The sequence below is a fragment of the Trichosurus vulpecula genome, chromosome 3 (genome assembly GCF_011100635.1).
Source record: "Trichosurus vulpecula isolate mTriVul1 chromosome 3, mTriVul1.pri, whole genome shotgun sequence".
NCBI lineage: Eukaryota > Metazoa > Chordata > Mammalia > Diprotodontia > Phalangeridae > Trichosurus > Trichosurus vulpecula.
The window spans coordinates 243,611,321-243,634,666 of NC_050575.1; the positions used below are offsets into that span (position 1 = coordinate 243,611,321).

At 38.1% G+C, this 23,346-nt stretch overlaps 1 protein-coding gene across 3 annotated transcripts in view; it reads left to right on the forward strand.

Moving 5' to 3' along the window:
* Positions 1-23,346, forward strand: part of MYT1L (myelin transcription factor 1 like) — a 314,679-nt gene that overhangs the window by 140,763 nt on the left and 150,570 nt on the right. For all 3 annotated transcript variants that reach the window (XM_036751619.1, XM_036751617.1, XM_036751618.1), the window contains 2 exons: positions 53-160; positions 8,546-8,757. In XM_036751619.1, the coding sequence (XP_036607514.1) occupies positions 53-160; positions 8,546-8,757 (320 nt within the window). The remainder of the gene's footprint in view (positions 1-52; positions 161-8,545; positions 8,758-23,346) is intronic.

Consider the following 23,346-nt stretch of genomic DNA (forward strand, 5'->3'; position numbering starts at 1 on the left):
GTGTGTTGTGAAACCGAGACAAAACAATTAAATCCCCTTTCTGTAATTGCAGCCTCTCCGGATGCCCTATTGCTGCAGCGGAAAAACTGGCAAAAGCTCAAGAAAAACATCAGAGCTGTGATGTGTCAAAATCCAACCAGGCGTCAGATCGAGTTTTAAGGTATTACATTTCTTCAGTGATAGATGTGGGGCTTAAAACCAGGATTCCCTTAAAAATCATTAAAAAACAAAAACAGTTGCTCCTAAGCACTTAGCTCTCTTAGGTACTGTTAGGGATCATTTATCAATGAAAAAGGGTGAGTGAGGCAGCTTGGGATGATAGAAAAATCTTTGGAGCTGGAGTCAAAAGACGCAGATTCAACTTCAGGCTCTTTAAGGGGATGGGTAACATGGACGAGTCACGTAAGCGCTCTGAACCTCAGTTTGTTAAAGCGCAGGTCTGGCTGACCATGTCACCCCTATGCTCGAAAAGTTCCACTGGGTGCCTATTGCCTCTAGGATAAAATACAAAGACTTCTGTTTAATATTTAAAGCCCCTCACAATCTGGCTCCAGTTTACCTTTTCTGGGCTTATTAAACATTTCTGCCCTTCATACACTCTCCATTCTGTCCAAGTCCACCTACCTGCTGTTCCTTAAATATGACAATCTCTCTCTCATCTGCATACCTTTGCACAAGCTGCCCCTTATGTCTAGAACACATTTCATTTTCACTTCTCCCTCTTAGGATGCCTGACTTACTTCAAAGGGAGCTCGAGTTCTGCCTCCTTGCATGAGAATTTCCCCTATCCTATCCGCCCCCCCCCCAAGAAATTATTGTGCATTTTAATTACTTATATGTGTAGACATTTTGTGACCTGGAGAATTAATTTCTTTGAGAGAAACGTCTGTTTAATTTTCGTCTTTCTACTGCTAATGCCTACCAAAATGTCTAACACAGATTAGACACTAAATGCTTTTTGAGTCATCAATTGATGTAGAAAATGATGATAATAATGCTTCCACTACTTGACACAGAGAATTGTTGTGAGAAAAGTGATCTCTCAATTATCAAGAGATATATAAAGGTTACATTACTAAAGTTGATGTAACAGAAAAAAAATAAGGAGACTCCACCAGGTTGTAGTCTCAGCTCTGCGACCAACAAATTGTGTGATCTTAATCAAGTCCCTTCATTTCTCTGGGCCATGGTTTTCTCATAGGGTCAAATGAGACAGTCGTTAAGGATCCCTTCTAGACCATAGTCTATAAATTGCCTAGAATTCTATAAATGTTGGAGGAATGGTTTTAAACACTGTTGCCAAAGTAAATGTTTTAAAGTATTTTTTATGAAGTCATTTTCTATTCAACCTAAGGATGTTAATGCTTTTGAAGCAACGGTTAATGGTGATACTACAATCTTCTACTTACCCAGGACTTTTTCATACAAAATGCTTTCATGCTTGCTTGTCTTGCTTGTCATCTCTTTTGATCCCCCAAATTTCCCTGTGAGGTAAATAGAAGATAGGTTTTAATATCATATTCTGACAGCTGAAGTTGCTGTAACACAGAGATGTGAAGGGCTTTCCTTAAGGTCACAAAACAGGTGGCATTGATGAGGTTTCTAGATTTATAACTCACTAGATGCTACATTTACAGAATCCAGGCAAGTGAGATAATTTTCAGTGGGAGGTTGAACATTTGTCCCCAAGCCTTAAATAAAACTGCAAGGTTCAACTTAGGTGACATTTGTTTAGTTTCCTGGCATCCTCTCTCCCCTGCCCACAGGCACCAAGTAAATTACCCAATAGCTGAGACTTTCATTTTTGTCTTTGTATCCTTAGCACTTAACACAGTGCCTAGCACATAGTAGGCACTTAAATGCATGCACTGATTTATTAATTTTGTTATGCTTCCCTCTGGCTATCTAAAGACTTCTGCCCTGTGTACCAATATTAACCTTTTCCTCCATCACAACTTAAATTATCTCAGTGCAGGGATTTTTGAGTCAGGTGTTAAGAACGAAAGGCATCAAAAAATTCACATTGATGTGTGATCCAACAGACCAACCCTGCCTAGATTTTGCATTTCAAAAAAGATTCTTGATGATGAAAAAAAATCAAAGTTGGTAGAATGTGCTTGAGAGAGATTTTTGAGCACAATTACAGAATCTCATGGTCGGAAGGGAACTCAGTAGGCACCTTGGTAGCATGGTGGATAGTGTGCTGCTGGGCCTAGAGTGAGAAAGACCTGAAGAGTTCAAATCCAACCAAGATGTGTGACATTCAGCAAATCACTTAGCCTCAGTTTTCCTCAATTTCCTTATCTATAAAATGGGAATAATACCAGCTACTTCCCAAATATGTTGTGGCAAAGATCACAGGAGCTAGTCTTTGTCAAACACTTGGCACAGTAGTGTCTTGCATAAAGAAGGCACTGTAGAAACGTTAGCTATTATTACTGTCTACTCCAAACTATACCTGCACAAGTCCTGAATCCTCTTCAACACACCTGTGCTTGAAGATCTCTGGTGAAAGGGAACCTACTACCTCCTGAGTTAGCCCCTTTAACGTTCATGGAGTGCTACCCACTGGGTCCCAAGGCAGCACAATTCTAGTCCCTTCTCAACATGGCAGCCACGCCTGAAAATCCTTGAAAATAGCTCTATCTCCCCTAAATCTTCTCTTCTGCAGGTTTGACATCTCCAGTTCCTTCAGCACATACTCAAATGGCCTAAACTCTAGGTCCTTTATTCTTCTGAGTTGCCCTTCTTATGAAGAAGAGTATCCAGCTCATCATTTTCATGGCCAGAACAGAACAAAATACTATAGATGTGGTCCTACCAGAGTATAATAGGAGTATCTCCTCCTTACTGTCAGACACCATGGAATCCAAAGTCAAATTAGCGGTCTTGGCTGCCTTATGATACTGCTGACTCATATTAAGCTGAAGGTCTACTGGGACACCCAAATCTTTTTTTTTTTAATTACGAAGTGCCATCTGGCCATGATTTCCCTATCTTATACTTGTGAAATTGATTTTTTTAAAACCAAGGCTAAACTTAACAGTTAAAGGGAGATTTCACATTTATCACTATTAAATTTTAACTTCCTAGACAATTTGGTCTATTGTTCTAGCCTGCCAAGATCATTGTATAGACAGTGTACTATTTTTCCTTCTTAGAGGCCTGGAACCACCACCACACAACCCCACACCCCATCCACACACATGCTCACAACATGACGCAAAGCAGTCAGCAAGTTAACAGCCACTGTTGAAAGCATGTACCTGAGCATTTTCAATTGAACATTTCAGTATTTTCTGTCTCTCTGAGCCTCAGTTTCCTCATTTGTAAAATAAAGGAGTTGGAGTAAATGGTCTCTAAGGATTCTCCATGTTCCAAATCAATAATTTTATGATTCTAGTATCTTAAAGAGCCTCCTTTGGTAACGTTAAATTGCCAATAATTATAGCTTAATTGTTTAATAAATTTACTTTTTGTTGAGTAAAATCCTCTTCTGTTAATATAGTTCTTATATCTATAACTGCTTTCCTTACAACAACTCTTTGAAGTAACTAATTCAAGTAATAATATCAATAAACCTAACACTTACATAGCACTTTAAAGTTTGCAAAGCACTTTACAAATATTGTTTCATTTTATCCTCACCATCACCCTGGGAGATAGATGTTATTATCCCCATTCTTTCAGATGAGAAAACTAAGGCAAAGAGAGATTCAATGACTTGCCGAGGTTCACATGTCTGATAAGTACCTGAAGCCTGTTTCAAATCAGGTTTTCCTGACTCCAAATGGGGCACCCAGCTGTATTATGTGTATTTTACATATGAAGAAACTGAGGTGAAATGCCTGGCCCACAGTCACATCCCAATTGCCAGAGGCTGGATCCAAACCCATCATATTCTGACTTTGAAACCAGGACTCTCCCCACTGTAACACACTCTTTTTTGATGCAGGAGCTAAATGTAACATCCCAATATCCTGAAAACCAATTTTTTTCTGTGTATGGAATAACTGATGAAGAGTCCTTGCCCAAAAGGAAACTGAATCAAATACCAATAAAAGAAAAGCCTGTAGCCTCTGATCTCATAAATGCGATGGCATTACTGATGGCTGATAAGCGTACACATTCCTCATCCTGACGGGGGAAAAGCAGGCCTTTTTTTAGGGTCCCACACACACACACACACACACACACACACACACACAGTACATTTTCTCTTTTTAGAGGCAGGAAATCCCAGGAAAACCAGTCAGAGATAGTTCCTTGTCCAAGAACAGCAGCTGGCTCTCCAGCAGGCTGTTCTTGTGACTGGGTTAGCAGTTTGGCTCTGGCCTCTGGTACCATCATGTGGTCCCCCTGTCCAGTGGGCAGTGTAGGTCAAACTGAACTTCACCTATCTCAAGGATTTTCTCCCTCTCTTATCCCACACAAAAATCAACTTAACTGTTTGAGGTAAAATTCCGTGGGCTATAATAAGAAAACCTGTATGTGGTTTATCTTAAGGAATCATAAAGATTAAATGGAAAGTGTCAAATATGCATATTCAAGTCCCTGAAACTGTTCAGCTATAGTTTAGAATGTTTTTTGTTGTTGCTGATTTTGCACTTTCAGCTAAGAGTCATTCATATGACGATAAATTTAGAGTTGGAAGGGTCCTTAGAAATCTAGTTGAAACTCCCTCGTTTTACAGATGAGGAAACTGAGATCCAGAGAAGTTAAATGACTTTGTCCAAGGTCATCCAAGCGGGGAGTGCAGAGTGGGGATTTGAATTTAGGCCCTGTGACTCCAAGTTAAGTACTCCTTTTACCATGGTACCCCCATGACATTATCCTGCCTCTGACTCTGAATCTAACCTAGAACCACTCCTCCATCATCTCCCTCACTGTTTTTCTACCCTTCTTCTTGCTGCAAATGAAGTCTAATAAGGAAAAGCATGGAATGTAGACTCACCATTCTTTCTACCTCCAATCCATCCCCTACACCACTGACCTTCCTAAAGTATGCCTTCAGTTAAGTCATTTCCTATGTTCAAAAACCTTAATAGTGCCCAGTGCCTATAGAATAAAGTCCACAATCCTTTGATTTAGCTTGATGTTCAAAGATTTTCAACTATCTTGTTCCAACCTATTTTTTAATCTTATATTGCATTATGTTAATGTAGTAATGCATGCAACTACCAAAATTGGATTATTTCTCTTCCTAGGTAGACCCAATCTTTTCCATTTATATGCATTTGCTAATACCATTCCCCCTTTCTATAGCTACATCCCTCCTCACTTATGCACCTGTCAAAATCCTAGCCGTCCTTTAGGCCAAGATCAGGTACCACCTCTTCTATAAAGTGTACCTATCCACCCAGCTGAAAAGGAACCAACTGCCATTCCTCTCAGGTACCATAACATTTTATTCATAGCTCATTCAGCAAGAGAGTAAGCTGAGACAGTTTTTCTATAGACACATAAAATTTTTCTTTGCCTTCATTATAAAGATATTAGTGACTAGCTGTGTTCTAATTTCACTCATACTTACTACATCTTGCTTGCTTTCTCTTACTCTCCCTCAGCCTCAGTTTCCTCACAGGTAAAATGAGGGTAATAACAGCACCTAACTACCCCATGAGTTTTTGTAAGGATCAAATAAAGTACTTCACAAACTTAAAGCACTATGTAAAAATGTTAGCCATCATTATTATCACTGAATGAATGAATGTAGAAAGATTAAAGCCCTCTGTAGCCATATGTCCAAAAGAGAAAACTAATGAGCATATTCATTAATTGGGGTGTTGGTCACATATCTGTTGTCAATTCCATTTACTTGAATAAAATGTTCTGTCTTTATAGTAGACATTAGTGTCTCTTAGTGTTCTCAAATAACTTAAAATGTTAAAACTTAACATTTCAGCGACACATGAGTTGTTTTATAGACACAGTATACAATCGAATTTTAGACTATGGGCCTACTATGTGCAAGACACTGTGTTAGATACTGGGATTACAAAGACACAAAGAAAGTTGAAATCATCCCTGGCCTCAAGAAACTTACATGCTATCTCTGCACCTTGGTAGAAAGTCTTTGTGAGTGGCTAAAGCAAGAAAAAAATCCATCACCTGGTGACCAGCTCTTTGGTGACTGGTGTCTCCATATTTAGCTAGACCAATTCATAAATGACAGACACACCCAGTCCATTACCCAGCCAGTCCCAAAGACCTTTCCAGTTTTGTAGGACCTACCTGAGCTTGTGCTACCTAGCCACAGCCTTTGAGAAACTATCGTCACCTCCAGGCCATGATGTTGGGAGAAGAGATTTAATGGGCCTTTACTTTCATAGGTCTGTCAACATTTCATATTTGCATTTTGAGCCTTAATAAGATTTTCATATATTGATATCTATTATCAATATGATGGTTAGCCTTCACAGGAGAATTAGAAATCAAACCCTAATACATGAATTTTCTTATGGTTTCTTTCTAACTAAAGCATTTGCCATTATGCCATTTTTAACTTTAACATGTTTTCCAGACCTGTGATTTCATCATTCAGCTAAATAAGGAGTTCTTGACCCGTTTTGTGTGTTATGGACCCCTTTCCAAGTCTAGTGATAACTGTAGATTTCTTCTCAGAAGAATAATTTTAAATGCATAAAATCAAATACATAAGATTAAGAAGAAAATCAATATATTGAAATAGTCTTACACACACAGACACACACAGACACACACACACACACACACACACACACACACACACACATTTTTGTTTTAAGTTTTTAAGTTCATGGACTCCAAGAACCTTTGAGCTAAAATTTGCCATAGCTTTAGACTTAAAATTTTCTTTTCTAGACTTATGATTTCATCAGTGAGAGGACCTCCTAGCATGAAAACTCCCTCCACTGATCAGTCAATGAAGTATTTATTAAACACCTACTATATGCCAAGCACTTGGGATATGAAGCTACAGTTAAATAGTCCCTGCCCTAAAGGAACAAGTATTCTATCTAAGGAAATTTGCATCTATACATATGCACAAATTAGACACAAGGTGATTGAAGGGAAAGGGTTCCAGATGGGAAAAGGCCTCCTGCAGAAGGTGGTACTGGAGCTGAGTCCTGAAGAAAACTAAGGCTTCCAGGAGTTGGGGGTGAGGAAGCAGTGTTTTCCAGGCATAAAGAAGAACCAGTGCAGAGACATAAAGATAGTAAGTGAAGTGGTGTGTATAAGGGACAATAAAAAGGCATTTTATAGACATTACTTATCTGTAACTTATGGTCTTTGAAAGTTGTGTAGGACATTTAGAGGTTAAGTGATTTGCCTTTGTTCACAAAGTCAGCCAGTATATTTCAGAGGTAGGTAATGAATCAAAGTCTTCCTTACTTCAGAAGTGACCTTCTGTCTACTATGCCAGACTGACTTAACAGTAATTACATACTTTTAAAAGCAAAAACAATTAAAAAATATTTTTCCTCCCTGGAAACTCTGCATTTTTTTCTAGAAAGATAGTGTTAAAAATACTGCATACATGAAAATATCCATAAATACTTTATACCTTAAGAAAAAGTGAAGCAAAGTGTCTTAATTGGTTCCAGAATCCTGTGATAAAGTTTTTTTTTGGGGGGGGGAGTTGTAAATATAAATGGATGGCACCTGAGTACTTTCAAAGACCAGGCAAATTAAGGGAAATACTGAAAGAAATATATGAATATTTCTTACTGCATATTCGCATACACACACACACACACACACACACACACACACATGCATCCACTCTGTTTTCCATCTAGATGATTTTCACTAAGCCTGCATTCATAGGAGTATTTATTTCACTTCCTCTTATTATCTTCTAAGGGAAAAATATTTATTGGTCTGCTTCAGATTCACAGAACTTCTAGATCTTTTTCTGATTCCTGCCAAAGTAAACTGATTGATATAGAATTCTCTCCACCAAGTTTACTTTTCATATCATCTTCACTTCTGCCCAACTTCTACAAAGGATAGCAATTGAAGAAACAATGGATGAATTGTAAATATATTTAATGGGAGCTACTTTTGACCTGGGGCAGCAAGGTGGTACAGTGAATACAGCACTGGGCTTGGAGTTAGGAAGACACCACTTCCTGAGTTCAAATCTGGCCTCAGAAACTTACTAGCTGTGTGACCCTGGGCAAGTCACTTAACCCCATTTGCTTCAGTTTCCTCATCTTTAAAAATGAGCTGGAGAAGGAAATGGCAAATCACTCCAGTATCTTTGCCAAGAAAACCCCAAATGGGGTCGTGGAGAGCCAGACGTGACTGAAAAACAACTGAACTGAACTTCTGAACTCAGAGGTAGTTGCTTTAAATAGGGAATCTATTTGGCACTGTGTATTTAATGTTTAGTTATGACTTGGGAAAATATGAAGTGTTTTTCTCGTAAAGCAAAACTGTAAATACAGAGATAGGTTGTGGTCTTTAAACTAAAGTTTGTTCAGATTGTCTGCTTTTCATCCCAACTGTGACCAAAACACATGCACAATAACATGAACTTTCCATATCTTTTATGTTTCAGGCCAATGTGCTTCGTAAAGCAACTAGAGATCCCTCAATATGGCTACAGAAACAACGTCCCCACAACCACACCTCGCTCCAACTTGGCCAAGGAACTAGAGAAATATTCCAAGACGTCGTTTGAATATAACACTTACGACAATCATACTTATGGCAAGAGAGCCATAGCCCCCAAGGTGCAAACCAGGGATATATCCCCCAAAGGATATGATGGTAGGAGGTGCACACTCTTATACATGAGAGACAAGTTTGACATTAATAATGTTGTTATTGTATATATCAGTTGCCTTCAAATAAGGCTCATGTTTGTGGTCATTCGGCGCTTGCCAAAGGATTGCCACCACATTGGCACCATGACACCATGTACTTGAACCCTTCAAAAGTTCACAGGTATGGGTGAATTGGCCCCAATGGATGCTTAGGAAGAGCAGGAAGGGTTTTCTTCTCTCTACACCTCCAGGGTGCCACAATCTTGGAGCTTGCAGAGAGTTAAGGAAAGAATCAGGATTATTATTTTGCCTGGTTTTATAAGAGACCTTTAAGTTCAACCTATCCAAGTTTTAGTTCAAGTAAGATCTTTAGTTTAGTGCAATGGGGGTCTGGCGAATGGGCCAATACCATAAGCTTCTTCAGATGGCTTCTTTCTACATGGCAGACACTGGGAAGGATAGCTTCTGGAAAAATCCTGATGATGTATAAGGGAAGTACCTTTGAGACACTGTGAAGCATGCATGAACATTCAGAAACTGGTTCTGGTTGGCCAATCATAGCCTTTTCCTATTGGCTGCACAACCAGAACTGTCCATATCTTTAGAAAGGTAAATAGGTGAATAAGAGCCCTGGACTTGGAGTTAGAAAGACATGGGTTCAAATCCCACCTCACACATTTCCTATCTGCGTGACCCTAGGCAAGTCAGATAACCTCTCAGTTTGTTTCCTCCCGTGTAAAATGGGGATAATACTGGCACCTACCACACAAAGTTGTTGTAAAGATCAAATGAGGTAACATATGGATAGTGCTTTGCAAATCTTAAAGCACTATGTAAATGATATTATTATTATTGCTAATGATAACAATAATAATAATGAAAAGACTCCTCCCTATGACATAGCCAGTCCAAACCAATTATAGAATGTCCATGCACCCTCCACAGTGTCTTCAAGGCACTTACATGATATCACAATTCTCCTTGAAGCCATCTCCCCAGTATCTTCTACATAAAAAGACACCCTCTGAACAAGCTGATGGGGTCTGCACATGCGCCAGACTCCCTTGCTACTAGTGACATCCCAAGATAATGTAGAATCAACACAAAACTACAGAAACCATAGTAACGAGACAGATAATATGGGGACAGTGATAAGGCACACTTTGGAGCAGTCACACCTACTGTGTTCTCGGCTTCTTTGAAAACCCAACTGTTCTATCCTGTGTCTTTCCAAAAACTCAAGAATCATATGCTTGCTTTCTGGAAAGAAGGGGGAAAGCAGGATATAATGTATCTGCTGTCTCATGATAAAACTGTTTCACTTGCTTCCTTCCTGTTTCCTCCTTCTGAGCTAGAGAAATCATGAATATGATGGTAGGTGAGAATAAGAAAGAAATTACAATACATTAATGCAATACGATAAAATTAAGCAGGAAACAAAATATGTGGGCTTCATAAGAAAATAGGTATTTCTCCAATCCGTATTTTGAATTCACTGACAAAAGCTTTCAAAAATTTTTATATTAGGCCAATTCATCTTATTAATTTGGTAAATAGTTGGTTTAAAGGGGTAGATTAATTAAATGCCCATTTTTTCTAACCACATTCTCCTATAGATTCCTAGATGAACCATTCGTTGACAAGTTTTGATAAAATATGACTTTAAAGTATAAAAGCCTTTGCTTATTTAAAAATCTCCTCCATGTTCTATAACAGAGAGGAGAGAGAAACTGCTTTAAAGTCTGTCCACTGCTTGAAAAATGTTTGATTAAAAGTCCCATATACTAAAGTTTAGATCAGAATGCTCAGGGAATGAGTTCTAATAAATTGAATTTAAATGAAAATACATCTGAAATCCATTCTAATTGTTGTCAATGACTCCAAAATGTATTAGACCACTTTCTTACTTTTCTTTGCCCATCATTCTGAACATCAGTTCTCAGTTCATAAAACTATCGTTACAGACAACGACGGTTTTAGGAGATTGGCTTGAATGTGTATTAGCTTCAAAAAATACCTAAGTGCTGGTTCTCTGAATAAATTGTTGATTTAGGGATGCTTTGCTATGATTTGCCCTTTCCCCCAGAAGTAGAGGGCCTAAATAAAACTACACATAGCTGATAGTTCTGGTTAACTGAGTTCCACTGGTTTTTAACTTTCAGTAACCTTTCTATTAAGTGTTCCTTTTACCTTAGGCGATTTTTTTCCATTTTTAAGATGAATTTCTTGCACCCATGGCTAGATTGTACCTTTCTAATGAGACAAAGAAAACCTGGGTTAATTTGTAGTCAATGAAAAAATGAAGATAAAAGTGAATTTTTCATGACAGATGTTACTATGCTCAAATCATTACTATCACACACAATTCAGAGCCTTATGCCATGGCAGAGTATCCACTGTCAGAAAGCTATAGATCATGGACCTCAGTCAGGCAACAAGTCTTTATTGGTCATTTAAAAAGTTAGTACCACTGTCCTTGACAAGGACTTGGGGTGCACATATTAAAGAATAAATAACTTTCCTGTCATTCATCATGAATGACGTAAAAGGATCCTACATTTTTGAAGGGGGTAAGAAAGCACTGGAGAGAATCTTTGTTAAGAATTAAATTGTTTGACCAAGGATAGTCGGTTGGATTTAAGATTAACTACTACTGGATATTGTTTTTAAAATATAATCAGTTTCTAGGGAGTTGCTTCGTTCTCCGGAAACGTCCTTCCCGGAGTCCTTAATTTAATGAGACAGTAAATGAAGAGACATCTTGCACATCACAGGAATTTAAGAAGTATTTGTTGAATTGAATTGAATAAATGCTATCATAGGACTTAGAACTGGAAGGACCCTTAGCGATCACCTGTTTCAACCTTCTCATTTTTCAAAGGAGAAACCCAAAGCCTAGAGGTGGAATGATATGCTCAAGTTCACAAAGATAGTAAATGGCAGGGCCAGGATTTAAACTTGGGCCTTCTATCTTCAAATCCAATTATTTTTCCATTATATTGAATATAATGGATTTTAAGAAGGATGGCAAAATAGAGCATTTAAAAGGAGTAGTAGGAATTAAGCAACTAAACACAGTGGTGATGAGAGCAAATATTCTCATAAAAAAGTACCATCATGCCCTTTACAATGCTAGTTCAGGTGGTGGCATAAAACCTATGCTGTAATATTATAGGCCAAACGGTTACATCAGGTTTGTAATCTAAATGGATATATTTGGAAAGGACATGATTTAATCCTTGGTGTATCCAAATCTATATAATTGTAAGAGATGTTATAAGATTTTACCATACCCAGAGCTGTATGACATATCACTCTATCCTCCTCCCTTAATTGTCAGTCTTTCTTTATCCCCTGGCTCCTTCCTTACTATTTACAGACATGCTTAGATCTTCCCCATCCTTAAAAACCTTAACTTCATCGCATCATCTCCTCAAGCCACTGTTCCATTTCTCCTCGCTTTCATCACCAAACTGGGGGGAAGGGGGAAAAGGCAGAGGGAGCTACCTATAAACTCCTTCTCTCTATTTTCTCACCTTGCCTTCATTTCTCAGCCTTGTAGCAATCTGTCTTCTAACCTCATCATTAAACCAAAAGTGCTCTCTACAAGGTTATCAACAAACTACTGATTGTCAGATCTGACGGGGTTTTTTCCGTCTTTTTCTTTCTTTACCTTCTGCTCCATTTGACACTTTTCACTAACCCTCCTTCTAGAAACCCTTCTTTCCCTTTGTTTTCATGCCATTATTTACTCTTGATTTTTCTATTACCTGTTAAAAGCTTCTCCTTTTCAGTGTCCAATGAAGGATCATCAACCTTGCCCATTACTTCCATATAGAAGTACTTGTCTTCTCTATGTATACACTCTCAGTAATCTCCTTAAGTTCACCTCTAGGTAGAAACCACCAATATCTATATATCCAGCCCTAGTTTCTCTCCTGAATCCTAGGCTCATATCACTAATTTCCTATTAGACATCTCCAACTGGAAATGGCATGTCCAAAAGAGAATGTATTATTTCTCCCTTCCCCCAAAAAACAAGCTCTCCCTTTTCTTCCTAACTTCTCTATTTCTGTTGAGCCTTTTACTTATATAGGTTGCTTAGGTCTTTTAACCTTCACTTCTATTCACCTTTCTCTCTGGCTCTCTATGACTTCTATTTCACCCATTCAGCTTGAGTTCTTTCATGTCTGCAAGGATCAAAAAAACCCACAAAGTTAGAAGGAACCTTAGAGGTCACTTGGTCCAGTTCCAGTTATACAAGAACTTCCTCCAAAAAATCACCAACAAGTGACCATCCTGCTTCCACTTAAAGGCCACTGGTGAGGGGATCCTTCTACCTGATGATTTAGTGAATTCCTTTTTGGGATAACTATCCTGGTTAAAGTTTGCTTTATATACAAGCCTAAATCTATCTCTCTGTAAGTTCTCTCCACTGGCCTTAGTTCTCTCCACTAGGGTTAAGCAAAATAAATTGACTCCCTCTTCCACATAAACAACCTTGAAATGCTTGAAAACAAATGTCAAGCTCCGCCCCATAAATATTCTCTTCTCCAGAGTAAACATCTCCAATTTCTTCAATCTGACCTGATGTTAAGACCCTTTACCATATTTGTAGGCCTTCTGGCTAGTAAATACCCTTCCTTAAATGTCTTACCACAAAATGAGCATAATACCTCAGACATTATCTGACTAGTGCAACTGTCACTGACCTGGTTGTAGGTTCTAGCACTCTATTACAGCTGAAAATTATTTATATTTTTTCAGTTTTTATTTTGTTTTGTTTTAAATTCCGACAGCCTCAATATACCTTAAAATCACATAAGACTTGTTTTGCTTTATTTTGAAATCTGGCATGATCACTGTTGACTTATTTTGAGCTTATTTTTTGCAATAATCCCCCACAGATCAACTAAAATCCTCAGATTTTTTTTACTTTAACTGTTTCCTAGATTAAGTACTTGTGAAGTTGATTTTTTTTAACCTATGTGTAGAATTCTACACTTACCTCTATTTGTTGTTGCTGTTCAGTCATTTATAGTCATGTCTCACTCTTCGTGACTCCATTTCAGGTTTTCTTGGCAGAGATACTGAAGTGGTTTGCCATTTCCTTCTCCAGCTCATTTTACAAATGAGGAAACTGAGGCAAACAGGGTTAAGTAACTTCTCCAAGATCACACAGCTAGTAAGTGTCTGAGGCCAGATTTGAACTCAGGAAGACTCATTTTCCTGACTCCAGGCCTGGCACTCTACCTACTGCACCACTTAGCTGCCCTATTAAATTCATCTTATTTAATTCAGCCCATTGTACAAGGATCTGAAGAATTTTTTTTAATCTTGACTCTCATCCCACGTGTTAACTATCCCAGCTTTGTTCCATTTACAGAACACACTATGCTTTCATATAAATCATTGATAAAAAATATTGAAAAGCACAGGAATAAATACAGATCTTTAGAGGCATTACTCCAAGTTTACATTGACCTATTAATGGCTACTCCCTGGTCCAGTCATTCAACCAAATCCAAATTCACTTAACTGTATTAACATTTAACCCACATTTTTCCATCTTGTCCAAAAGAATAGCACAAAAGAAATATGTTGTGTGCTTTGCTGAAATGTGTAAATTGCATATATAATATTTCTCTGATCTACCAGTTTAGTGATCCTACAAAAGAAAATAGTTCAGTCTGGCATGACGTGTATTTGATGAAAGTATTATGATCTTTAGGATCATTGCTTCCCTTTTTAAATGTTGTGAAACCATACTTTTAATTGTACCTTCTAGAAATTTCCAGGAAACAAATTCGCACTCATTCTTGCTTATAGACTCAATTCTCTTCCCTTTTTTCACTTTTGGGTGGAAAGGAGCCAGGGTATTTCTTGTTTGCTTGTCTCCAGACCTACAATACTTCCTCAATTCTCCATAAGCTTTCAATCATAAGACCATATAACCACAAGATTACAGATCTAGAGCTAGAGGAGACTTCAGAAGTCACCTTATCCAATTCCCTAATTTTACAGGAGAGAAAGGTTAAGATGGCAGAAGGTCATGTGGGTTGTGAGTGTCAGACCCAGGATTAAAACTCAGCTCCCATCACCACAAGTTTGGCACTACAAGTTCACATGTTTTCTACTCTATCTACCAAGATGCCTTGATCTCTACTTACTCCTTAGAAGACTAAGCTTTCTTGACTTCCATGGCACTCTACTTCCTAGATTCTGTTCTTACTTCTTTACTTCTCCTTTATGCCCTTTGCTTCTTTTTTGTCTTCTTATTCTTTGACTCTTTGTACATGCCAAGACTATGTCCTCAAATTTCTGGTCATCTTTACACTTAAACACTCGATAAGTTCATCTACCCTCACCTTAGCTCTACTTTCATATTTTATCTCCCTCTTGGCTATTACTCCATCATCCCAAACTCCCCTTTTCCAAAACCATATTCATCAACATCTATTACTACAATGACTCCCTAAATTTTCTATTCATGTTCATTTTATTCTCATTTTCAATAGCCTGAAGGCAATGTATGGAGGAGGCTTTAGAGTCAGAGGACCTAGGCTAATCATTTAATCTCTCTGGACCTCAAATTCCCCATCTGTAAGATAAAGGGTTTGATTCATTGACTTTTAAGTTAACTATGGATCTAGATCCTTGAACTCTGTTGTAAAAGAGCAATGAACTTGGAGTCACAAAATTCAAAGTCAAATCCTGGCTCTGCCATTTATTTACCTCCTTGACCTTAGACAAGTCACTTAACCATAGAAGGTCTCAATTTCTTCTTCTAAAAAATCTTTAAAACTGGATGATTTCTGAAATTCTTTGAAGCTCTATATCTACAGTTATGTGATTCTGTTGTCTTTGACCGCTTCCTTTTCTTCATTTTTCCACATCTATGAGTCTGCATAACTCAAATTCATCTTTTTCTTTTCCCAACATCATGACCTTAGTTACAATACTGCTCTGCTCAGTCCTAGATTCCTACAATTCCCTTATAGCTGGTCTTTCTGCTTCCAGTTTCCCTGTGTTCTATGCTACACCTACTACTCTGATGAAACTTCCTATAACATTGCTTTCATAAGGTCAGTCTCCTTGTTATACTGCCTAATCCATCTATATTTGTCCACATATACTATCTGAGCCTTTCTATCTTACTGACTTTACCCATCCTCTTTCCCCTACCTAGAATCTTCTCTCCACTATTCTATCTGTCTTTCAAATTCTAACCTAAATGCCGTCTCCCCTGTAAAGTTTCTCTGAAAGTTCTAACCCATGTTCACCTCTCCCTTCTCTTATTATGCAATAATTATCTGTACCATACAATTAATGTCCTAAAAATTATCTTATTTCTTTGTCTATAACATAAAATTTAGTAATTTATTGTAAGTTGTCTCAGTTAATTGCTTCATATGTTTATGTCTAGTCTCCCATACTAGATAGATTGTAAGCTCCTTGAGGGTAGGGTCTCAGTCTTCTACCGTATCACATAATACATACAGCAACGCTGAACATATCAGAGGTACTCTAGAAATACTTTGTGATTAGTTCGTTGAAGTAGGTCAAACAAATGGATGCATCTATATCCCATAAGTAATTTGTGGGAAAAACTCCTTTCAAAAAAGCCTTCTCTTTTCCATGGAAGAATTTCCTTTCAAAATTGCAGTTTGCTTGGAGAGCTTGCTGCAATAATAAGATCCTATTTCAAATGACCAGATAGAGGAGAACCAATTAGCATGTGCGAAGAGCCTAAGATAATCTACATGGATCATTTGATCATAATTTGTAGCTAAAATGGGATCATAGAGGTCATCTGGTCCAATCTTCTCTGAGGAAACTGAGTGTTTAACACTTACTAGTTGTGTGACTCTGAGCAAGGCACTTAACATCTCTCAGGCAGAATTTGAACCCAGGTCTTCCTGTCTCTAAGATCAGCACTTTAATAATTACACCCATAGACCATGGGTCCTCCTCCCAAAGCTGTGTACTCACATGGATTAAGAGTCGCCTTGGGGTAGCCTAGAAGGTTAAGTTTTTCTCTCACTTTAGCTTGGTGATCCCACCCTGGAAGAAAACTCTGGGGATATCACTAAAACAAAGCTTAGGCATGTTTATGTCTAAGGTTTCACCAAAATGTGAGTACAGGTTCAAAAGAACCAGCAATCAGGCAGTTAGGTGGCAGAGCAGATAGAGTGTTGTACTTGGAGTCAGGAAGACCCCAGTTCAGCCTCAGACACCAGCTGACTGAGTCTGGGTTAAGTCACTTAACTGCTGTCTGTCTCAATTTCTTCATCTGGAAAGTGTGCATAATAACAATAGCTACCTCCCAGCATTGTTTTGAGGATAAAATGAAATAATATTTGTAAATTGCTTTGCTACCTTACAATGCTTTATTATTATTATTGTTCGTTGTTATTATTTTTTCTACCATGGAAAATTTATCAGATGCAAAAGGACTCAAAGGCGTGCATGAAGAAATACAGAAACAAAAGACCTCAAATAGCCTATTATACTCATTATACACTCCAGGAAGGTAAAGACAGCTTCAGAGGATTATTGAACAGATATTTTCATTCACATTCACCTCAGACCTACATTGGAGAAACTCTGGGTCTAAAACAGATTAGAGTAGCCTAACAGAATTTTAATACATTCGAGCTCTTTATTCTCTTACTTTGGGGTCTGATTTTCATACAGATTTGTACCTGTAAGAACATGGTAATTCATTTGCTTCAGGAACCTAATATATAGTAAGCATCAGAAGGAATGACATCTTTAGCATCCTAGGACCATGGACTTAGAACTAGAAGGAACATTAAAGGAGATTGGAGGAGTCATTAACAAATGCAAGCAAGGCTCTTGCATATGTTGGAAACTTGTAAAAATATTTCAGGTTCAACAGTTTTTTTTAACTTTTGTACATACCTAGCCATGAGAAACATCATGGCTAGCTATGTCATGGCTATCACAGTCCTTGGAATCAAGACACACTGGATTCAAGTCCTGCCACTGATGCATTCCAGCAGTGTGGTCCTTAAGCAAGACACTTAAACCCTCAGCACCTCAAGCAACTCTCTAATACTTCACATCATATACAAGTTGCTCATCTTCATTGGTTGGAGGCATTTTCCATATCATTAAAAATACATATCTAGACCAAAACTAAAAATACACAGCTAGCATACCTTACTATTCAGACATTTCACTCCATTAGGTTATCGTTCCTTCTTGCCCCTTAGTTGAGGGATGAGTATATTTGAGAGCAGAGTGTTCTCCAAATAATTTCTTTTCTGGTACAGTGCACTGCTGTGGCTATAAACAGCTATAGGATACTTTTAAAGGCTTGGTAAGAATAAGTCACGACAAGCATGGTGGCACAAGCCTATAATCCCAGCTACCAGCAGATCTCTTGAGTTTCTGACTTCTGAGCTGCAATGGACCATGTCAATCTGATGTCCACACTAAGTTTGGCATTAATATGGTGAGCCCCGGTGGGGAGGAGAGGGAACCAAAGTGTCTAAAAAGAGGCAAACTGGCCCAGGTCAGAAATGGAGCAGGTCAGATTTTCTGCCAATTGCCTGCCATCTAGTAGTGGGATCAGCCCATGAATCCCCCTATACTTCTAGTCTAGGTGAGAGGGGGAGACAAGGGAAGGACAAGAAAGAAGGAAGGAAGGAGGGAAGGCTAGGAAGGAAGGAAGGAAGGAAAGAAGGGAGGGAGGGAAGGAATGAGGGAAGGAGGGAGGGAATGAGGGAAGGAAGGAGGGAGGGAGGGAGGGAGGGAGGGAGGAAGGAAGGGCAGGTCAAAAGAAACCTGCCAAGCTCTTCATTGGATAGATGAAGAAACAGTACAGAGAGTAGAACTGAATCGGATTTTCCCTAGCTGCTAGAACTCTGTTGTGTACATAGCAGGAATGAATGGATGGATGTGCATGGTTGGCATTAAAAGGCATCAGTGATTCTGTTTGCTGAAAGTAGGTGGCAGCATGTTTTTGGTCACTATTGAAACCTCTTGAACTGCTCTTATTTAGTCTTCTCAAAACTTCAAGGGCTAGGAATAAGGAGTGCGAGGATTATGTCAGCACTAGCAGCAGCCAACAAAAACAACTTTGTCACGTAATCCTGTCCTCATCAGTCCCATCCTGTTTTAACAACGAACAATATACCAGATTTGGGGTTGGGCGAGAAAGGGGTGATCATGTGAATAAATATAGCAAATGCCAAATGGCTAGTACTATTGCTACTATTGGTTTGAGTGGCTTACAAATAGAATATTAATAAAAGTGCTTTCATTTGCTAATATATTTAAAAGGACAGGAATGTTCCCTTATTTTAAAGAATGGATGAATGAAAAATCATTTATTATGCCCTTACTATGTGCCAAGCACTATGTATAAAACCAAAAATGATCATTTCAATTTAGTTTACATGGTACATGTTTTGCCAGTATTAACTATTGTCACATTTGATTGATTAGGGGTTTTGAAATTCTTTCTGCTCCAGTAAGCTATCGGCAATCTAATTGCCTGTTCACAATGGGCAGGAGAACCTGAGTCCTATGGCCTAATTCCAGGCAATAAGCAATGCCATTGATAATGGTGGTGTTCTTAGGAAAATTTCAAACCTGGACTTATTTTGGTTTGCTGTATATTTTTTAATTATTATTCTAAGTTGCTGATAATTTTTTTCAAAGTAGTAATCCAAACAAAATGATAAAAGCACCTACAAGTATTCAAGATTATTCAAACATTCTCACCCAAGGACAGATGGGAGGTAATAGAAAGATTACAGGGTGAGATGTCAGAAGCCCTGTTTTCTCTTTCTGGCTCTGCCACATTAGTCTTATGACCTTGAGCAAATCACTTGATGTCTCTGAGCCTCAGTTTCTTTTTTTTTAATTAGATTTTTTATTTTTAGTTTACAACAATTAGTTCTACATGTTCTTGAGTTTCAAATTTTCTTTCCTTCCCTCCTCCTCCTCTTCCAAGAAGGCTTGCAATCTGATATAGATTCTATGTAAACCTTAGCATTAAACTTATTTACATAATAGTCAAGTTGCAAAGAAGAATTATGACCAATGGAATGAATCATGAAAGAGTAGAACAAAACCAAAAAAGGAAGAGAAAAAAAAGAGAGCAAATAGTTTGCCTCAGTCTGCATTCATACTCCACAATTCTTTCTCTGGATGTAGCTAGCTTTTTCCATCATGAGTCCTTTAGAGGTATCTTTGAGCCTTGTATTGCTGAGGCGAGTTAGTCATCACAGAATCAATATGTCTGTGGTTGTGTACAGTGCTCTCCTGGTTCTACTCCTCTCACTCAGCATCATATCATATAGGTCTTTCCAGGTTATTATGAAGTCCGTATCTTCCCCATTTCTAATAGCACAATGGTATTCCATTACATTCATATACCACAACTTGTTTAGCCATTCCCCAATTGATGGGCATCCCCTTGATTTCCAATTCTTGGCTACCACAAAAAGAGCTGCTATAAATATTTTTGTACATACAGGTCCCTTTCCCATTTGTGTGATCTCTTTGGGATATAGCCCTAGGAGTGGTATTGCTGGGTCAAAGGGTATGCACATTTTTATAGCCCTTTGAGCATAGTTCCAAATTGATCTTCAAAATGGCTGGATCTGTTCACAACTCCACCAACAATGTATTGATGTTCCAATTTTCCCACATCCTCTCCAGCATTTACCATTTTCCTGTTTTGTCATTTTAGCCAATCTGACAGGAGAGATGTGGTACCTAACAGTTGTTTTGGTTTGCATTTCTCTGATCAATAACGATTTAGAGCATTTTTTCATATGCCTGTAGGCATCTTTAATTTCTTCCTCTGAAAACTGCCTGTACATATCCTTTGACCATTTCTCAATTGGGGAATGGCTTTTATTCCTATGAATTTGGCTCAGTTCCCTATATATTTTAGAAATGAGTGAGCCTCAGTTTCTTCACCTGTATCATAAAAAGAACAACGTTTGCTCTTCCTACCTCAGAGTTTTAAGCCTCTGATGAGATAATGGATGGAAAATGCTCTAGAATCTATTACCATATACAAATACAAAATACTATAATCATAAATGAAGGACTTACTTTCCTTTAGAGATAACATATTCTTTGTACTTATAAAATATATAGCAACACGTAAATCATGTGATTTGATTGTTTGGGAGATCTCCTAACACAAATGTGGCCCTCACATAAAACTGAAGTATGTATAGATTTCATTTTGTCTAAAATAATATTTGTTAAGTAACTCCTGTTTGCAGAACAACACTATATTAGATGTTGGAGGAAGAAACAAAGATAAGAAATAGCTCTTGCTCACATGGAACTTATGGTCTATCTAGTAAAGGGATGATACCATATCAGATGACTATAATGCACAATATTATATGCTGCATGTATTAAAGAGTTACATAACTAGAGAGAGTTTTGTGTATGCTTTGCACTTATTTTGAAGCAAAATGAGTGCAATCTTTTCTACTGTCTTTTTTTAAAAAGGCAGATTATTACTCACTTGATTTAGTTTTTTTCTTTGAGGTCAGTGGCCCTGATAGAAAACAAGTTCCCCTACCCTCTCTTAAGTAAATTAATATTTTGCAATTCAGTTCCCATAATTAAACTGCTTAACAAAATAGTTTTTCACTGATGTGCAAAAGTCAACTTCAGCCCCCACCTGGAATAACCTAACCTGCAAAAGAATTGAGTCTGTATTCGTAAGGCATAACTCTACTTTAAAAAAACAAACCATGAAGCTATGTTAAGTGGTCACAGCCTTGATGATTCATCTGTTACATAAAGCACAAATCTTCCAGAGTGTACCTACAGTGTCACCAGTCTGGGATGGGAGGAGGGAGTTAATTCCCAGTCTTTCAATATTCCTAGTTGTCCTGTATTTCCTAATTGAGGTGGGGTTTCATGAAGAGGCATTCAGCATGGTAGCCCCTACTCATATATTTCCCCACCATGGTCCCATATTAGCCAGGGACCACGTACTCCCTGGTTATCGTTTTTCTGTGGCCTTATCTTGGGAATATCTGAACCAGATACACTGAATAAGAGACCTTACCTATTTCAGCACTTGAATAGCTTTGACAGGAAAAGTAGGAAAGGCACTGGATTTGGTGTCAAAAAGATCTGAGTTCAGATCCCAAGTATAACATTTACTAGTTGGGTAACCCCAGGCAAGTGGCTTAACCTCCCAGAGCCTCAGCATCTAGGAAACGGAAATCAATAATACCTGTAGTACCTGCCTCATAGGGAGGAGTTTATTGCTCTAATTTAGTCATCTATAGTATAATGACATTATATACATGTATATACGGACATACGTAGATATACGTATACTTCTTCAAGATATATATATACATATATATAAACATATGCGTGTTTATGTGTGTATATACAGCCTGAAGTAGATGTTTAAGGACACTGAAATCCAGACTTAAAGTCATACACATAGCAGAAACAGAATTAGACCCAGACTCACAGACTCTCTGTACTAGAAGGAACTTCAGATGCCTTTCCTCTAATTCCAAATCCCTCTGTCCCCTCATTTAACTATACTAGTGGTCTCTTTCCAACTAAACCTAGGCCATTGTTTTCTCTCTTATCATTTTCTTTCCAAAACCCTTTGATTTTGAATTATTCAGCACATGTAATGTGGAGAATGTCAATCTGGAAATTAGACTGGGAAGTCTTGATTCAAGGCCTACCTTTGACACATAGTGGCAAGTCACTCAACTTCCTAGTTACCTCCCCCAGGCAATTCTCTAAGTCTCTGAATTTCTATACAGAGAGTACGGAACCAAACCAATAAATAAATATATTAAATGGCTTAGACTACGCTAAGACTTGAAGAAGTAACATAGCAATAGCAGATAGACAGCCAGCCTCAGAGGCAGCAAGACAGACCTCGGTTACGTTCTACCTCCAACAATACTGCCTGTGTGACCCTGGGAAATCATGGAACTTGTCAGTTCCCTAAGTAACTCACATTAATGCTGTAAGTTGCTTTAGAAAGTGCTGATCTACACTGGTAGAGCAAGTTCTTCAACTGAAGTGCCCTGTGATATAAATCATATGTCTGGTGACTGGCACATAATAAATGTTTATTGATTAATAACATAAAGAAGGGCATATCTAGTTGTTATTGCTGTTTAGTCATTTCAGTCATGTCTGACCCTTCGTGACTCCATTTGGGGTTTTCTTGGCAAAGGTACTGGAGTGGTTTGCCCTTTCCCTCTCCAGTTCATTTTACAGATGAGGAAACTGAGGCAAACAGGTTAAGTGAGTTGTCCAAGGTCACAGAGCTAGCAAGTGTCTGAGGGCAGATTTGAACTCGGGAAGTCTTCCTTATTCAGATCCGGCCCTCTATCCACTGCGTGACTGATAAGGAAATTCTATACCAAGTTTTTAAAAATTAAAAGATACCACCTATTCAGTATAGACTGACCTTGTCACAATAATACCTTGACAGTACAGCCTTAATTCTAATAATTCAAGGGCATTTTTCTCACTATCTCTCAACAAACATTGTTTCTTCCAGTTCTCACTTTACACTGAGAAATACTGAAGAGCAGGA